A 5,062-nucleotide genomic window follows, 5' to 3' on the forward strand; every position below is an offset into this window, starting at 1 on the left:
CTACCACATTTTTGGCGGCAGTTATTTCCGGATTCGATCGCGGAGCGGTGTCGGATGATGGAGTGATCGACACACTCGACGTTACCCGAGTAGACGAGTCGCAGATAGCGTTACGCGGTTCGATTGCTGGTTTTGCAAACTTACTATACCGCCGCCGCGGGCTTAATTCGTGAGCCAATCGCAAGATACAACGATTATATTTTCCCTCTCATTTTTAACTGCTGGGAGATTGATACTACGAGACCTTTTCTCGAAAAGGGCTTTATCGTTTGTGAGGATTTCGTTACCCGTTGCTACGTGCCTCGGCTAGTATTGATTGGGTTTATGGAATAAGAAAGGTGAGATCCATTCTCAAACACGATTTTTTTTTCATATGTTGTGGTGCTGAGACTCTGTTTTCCCCGCTACAGAAAACCCTCCCCTTCAATTCACCCACTTTGTTCTCATACTTCTTTTGCCAATATATTTATTTTTTTGCTAGGCAGTTTGATATGATTCATCTACACCTATCCAAAACCGATGATGATTCCGACAGTCCCACCCCTGAGAAGTGAGCAAGAACTTGAATTTAGCAGAAATACAGAGCTAGCCTGGAGAAAATGACTGTCTTTCAAACCCGCGATGTCGCCCACGCTCCAAAACATATTTAATAATAGCACGGCAGCGTTGAGGCCCCAGTCTTGGCGCTTCCTGTTGCTAATGAATCAGCCTGGGATTATTTTCCCCGGGCACCGCTCTGCCAGTGCGTGTGGGTACTATGATTGTACATTCCACTCCCATACGTCATCAGTATGCTTGAAATGTCATGCCAAGCATACACGGATAGTGCGCATGTGCAGTGTAGGGTGGTTGAGTCCTGTGTGTTTGCTCGGAGCGGTGACTGCTTCACGAACAAACGTGCCAGCCAGATTCAGAGCGAGCAGCAGACGACGCATACATTTCGTTCATAATACTGCCGCGAACTTTGACAAGCGTGAGAATTTGTTTTGCCTCGACGGAGTGAAGTCATGTTACATGCAGAGCTCCGCTGAAATTCTAAAACTTTGTAGTTGTGGGTTGTCTGTGAACTGGATGAGTGACACTTTTCTCCTCTACTGCTTTCTACATGTGATTATTTAGACACTTTATCGTGGAGTAAAATATTATTTTGCTACATGTTGCTCTCTCAACAATCCCATCTCGCCATGCATCGACAGCATTGTTACCTGTGTGATCTACCTCGGGCACCATGGGCTTTGCTGCACGATTTTTCCGAGCCCGTTTGTCGTGGATGTGTGAATTACGAGGGTGCGGATCGCATCGAAAGTGTGATAGAAGGGGCTCGGCAAATGAAGAGAGCACACAGTTTCCAGGATACAAAATCTTACCAGGGACACAAGCCAGGACAGATACCATTGATGCCTCCTCAATCTGTGAGTGTACCACCCCGACCTTCTGCACTGGAGAGTACAAATGTAAATCACGTTGAACCTTCGCCACGGAATCCACCTGGCTCCGTAACTACACAAATACATGGTGAGAGATTCGTCACTCACGAACCCAGCCGAGCCCGAAGTATTCATGATTTCTCCACAGCCCCAAAGTTTGGATTTCCATCCGGTGAAGATTCCTCTGCGGACGGAAAACTGCTGTGTCGGGGTTCGCTTACACCAGTATCCGCACCTCACATGGCACCCAACCTCCTCCACCACCTCAACGCACCACCCGTTTCAAGTTCAGTGTTTACCCCAAGACATACGGTAGCACCTTCTGCAACAGGGAAGACTGCACCACCAACAACCACACCTGGTAGCGGAACTAAAAGGAGCCTCGCAGATCGCGATAGAGAGGATAAAGAAAGTTCAGCATCCTCACACTCTGATACTGAACGCCGTGTAACACCTGTGGTTGACGATCCCTATGGACAGAAGCCGAGTACTGTTCGGCAAACCTTGGCCACTCTGTCAACGTGTACACCTTTTGAAGTAAGATTTAAAAAGGATCATTCGTTACGAGGTCGCGTCTTTGCATTTGATGCTGTGTATCGCCCTGGATTAGACTATGAAGTCAAAATATACATTGAATATCCCAGTGGCTCAGGACAGGTATACCCAAGTGCATCAGGCGTTGCCAAACAGATGTATCAGGACTGTGTCAAAGATATCGGTAAGAGCCTCTCTTCTGGTTATAAGTATCTTGAATATGAGAAAAAGCATGGTTCTAATGACTGGCGACCATTGAGTGATTTGCTTCCCGAATCTGTTCGTTATTTCAAGGATATGGTGAGCGTAGAAAGTTTGCCGCAACCTTACATTGATGCCAGTTGTCCAGTTTTACCTATCATGACATCAACCCATGCCTCACGCTCATTTACTCACAAGAACAAGAAATTGAAATCATCACCTGAACCTCCAGAAGGTGATCAAGGGAAGCTAACTGAGGAGCAACAACAGCGACAGCAGTGGATGCAGACCCAGGCTGAAGCTCTAAAACTAACCATGTCAGCAGGTGGGTTTAGTGGCTCTCGCCCACCGAGCACTGCTACGTCTCCCATGAGTAACCCTGCCTCAGCTGGAACACCTCCTGATGGTAGCTCATCCCACGGCGGTCCGTCCCCCATGGCGGCTCTTATGTCTGTAACTGACAATTTGGGCACACCAACGTCGCCAACCAACAAGAGTGATTCTGGATCAACCTCCATGCGGCCACCCAGCAACCCAGCGTCAGGATCCAGTGAGAAGTCACAACGTAGCCCCCACTCTCCAACCACTGCACAGAGAAGAGCTATGTATCGCAGTAAAGAGTTGTCACAGGCTACTGTTCCTCATGGCCAAGAGGCTAGTGTGACCTCGAACACCTCCAATCTACCTGACTCTTCTATGCACATGATTAACATCCTCAAATGTACTCTTTGCCATGAGCGTCTTGAAGACACACATTTTGTCCAGTGTCCGTCCGTTAGCAACCACAAATTCTGTTTCCCCTGCTCAAGGGACAGTATAAAAAAGCAGGGATCTGGGTCAGAAGTATACTGTCCTAGTGGAGCCAAATGTCCGTTAGCCGGTACCAATACTCCATGGGCCTTTATGCAGGGAGAAATCCTTACCATTCTCGGAGAAGAAGTGAAAGTTAAGAAAGAACGAGATTCGTAGACTTGCAAGAATATTCTAAACGTTTTAGAACAGAATGAGAATATGCTTTTTTTTATTCTTTTGAATAATTTTCTTTTAGAATCTCATGTTTTGATTGTATATAGTGCATCATATGTTGAAAATTGGTGATACCACTTTTAAGCACTTTAAACTGCCATGACGTCACTGCTGGACAGTATCACGTGTTTATGTATATTTTCTTGTAAATGCAGCTGTACATGTACATAGCATATATTTTTGTGGTAATGTCGATATAAGCTCTATTAGTATTATCACAATGGTCAGAGTCTGTTAAAAAAGAAAAATCTATCACCTTGCAAAATATTTCAATTCTTTTTCCCCCTCCATTGTTTAGTTGTTGTTGTTTTTTTGGTTGATTTGAATACCGTAGAGACGTGGAAAGACATCGAAATCGCAATTGATTTTTGTATCGTCAAACAGAGCACATGTAAAAAGCAAACGATTTTATTTTTGTTACACAGTTTATTGACACTTTTCGTTTCGAAAAACAAGTGGTGAAACACAAGTGATAAACCTTTTTTCTCTCAGCACAAGACTACTTTAAGTATTTGAATAAATGTATTTCTATTATGACTCTGTGTGTAGGATATGAGATATATCGTCTGCTAATGCGCTTTTATTTCTTAATATTGAAACACTATCAATAACACATCTTTAGAAATTTGCACCAGTTATGAGAAATGGTTATTGACTTAATACTTGATACTGGAGAGAATCGTGTTACTGCAATATCTCATGTAAATTTGGCATTATTTTATCTCGCTAGTATTTTTTTTTTTTTGGGGGGGGGTGCTTTCGTAATTCGGGAACCTTTTCCCCCTCATGTAGTATTGTAATTTATCCCTCATTTACATTTCTCAACCATTGAACTACTGTACACTTTCGGCAGTTATTCTCACGAAACGGTTTCCCACTTGGGAACTCTTATTCAATATTATGCCAAATTTATTTTATGATACAATACATGAAAATGGTATAGATGTCAAGCTCTCAAAGAAGATATTAATGTGTTTTGAAAAAAAGTTATGTTATTGTAATTGTTTTTTTCAAACACGCATTCGTATGATTGATGGCTCTGCAATTATAATTTTTCATAAAATTATATTTGAATTTTGAATCATGAAAATAAGTAATCATTTCATTTTCAAAGGTTATATCTTTAAAAAAATAAAACCCTCATTGACTGTAATGTTTTTGAAATATTGCAAAATATGTTTGTCTTGAATATATCTGTCCCGTATTGTGCTTTTTGTCCCCGGGTTAATGTGCATTGTTAATCGAAAAGTCCGTAGAACATGTCTGACTTTTGTATTGAATGTAAACGTACACTCCGTATATTATCATGTTGATAATTAAACAACGAGAATGGAAATGAGAATATCATTCGTGAATCGTATTTCATGTCATTCAGGTATGGTGGTTTTTACTATACAAGTCACGAAAATGTGGGAACTGGATGCTGTGTGTATTGTGACGTATACGAGTTTATGTCGACTCTCAACAGTGAGTTCAGTCTTTCACTAAGAACTGCTAGAGCATAAGAGTTATAGAGTTCAAAGACCATTAGTCACTGTTGACGTTTGTGTCGACCGTGAGAACCCAATTAAATTTGTATTTTGTAATATCAAACAAGAATAACTCGGTTAGAAAATATAAACCCGACACTATGTTTTCCACAAAAAAGGAAAGACAATTCTATGATTCATTGCATTAAAACAATTTTGCACTACCCTTCAATTTGTTTTCGCTTTACTTAGGCCCCCTATCAGTAGTAGTGCATTCCATTCTTCTCCTAATGTTTTGTTTGTGTCACATTTGTGATTTCTTTTTCCCCATTTATCTGTTATCCACAAGTTCCTCTTTATCAAAACGACATATGATATGACGCACAACAGTGTGCTATTCGGAAA

General features: G+C 41.8%; 1 protein-coding gene across 1 annotated transcript; it reads left to right on the forward strand.

The window, feature by feature from the left end:
* Positions 1–773: 773 nt before the first annotated feature.
* Positions 774–4,530, forward strand: LOC121418941 (probable E3 ubiquitin-protein ligase IRF2BPL). Its single transcript, XM_041613171.1, has one exon. It carries the CDS (start codon positions 1,155–1,157, stop codon positions 3,129–3,131), a length of 1,977 nt encoding a protein of 658 aa, XP_041469105.1. The 5' UTR covers positions 774–1,154; the 3' UTR covers positions 3,132–4,530.
* Positions 4,531–5,062: the final 532 nt, after the last annotated feature.

This window comes from Lytechinus variegatus, chromosome 7 (assembly GCF_018143015.1).
Source record: "Lytechinus variegatus isolate NC3 chromosome 7, Lvar_3.0, whole genome shotgun sequence".
NCBI classification, from domain to species: Eukaryota; Metazoa; Echinodermata; class Echinoidea; order Temnopleuroida; family Toxopneustidae; genus Lytechinus; species Lytechinus variegatus.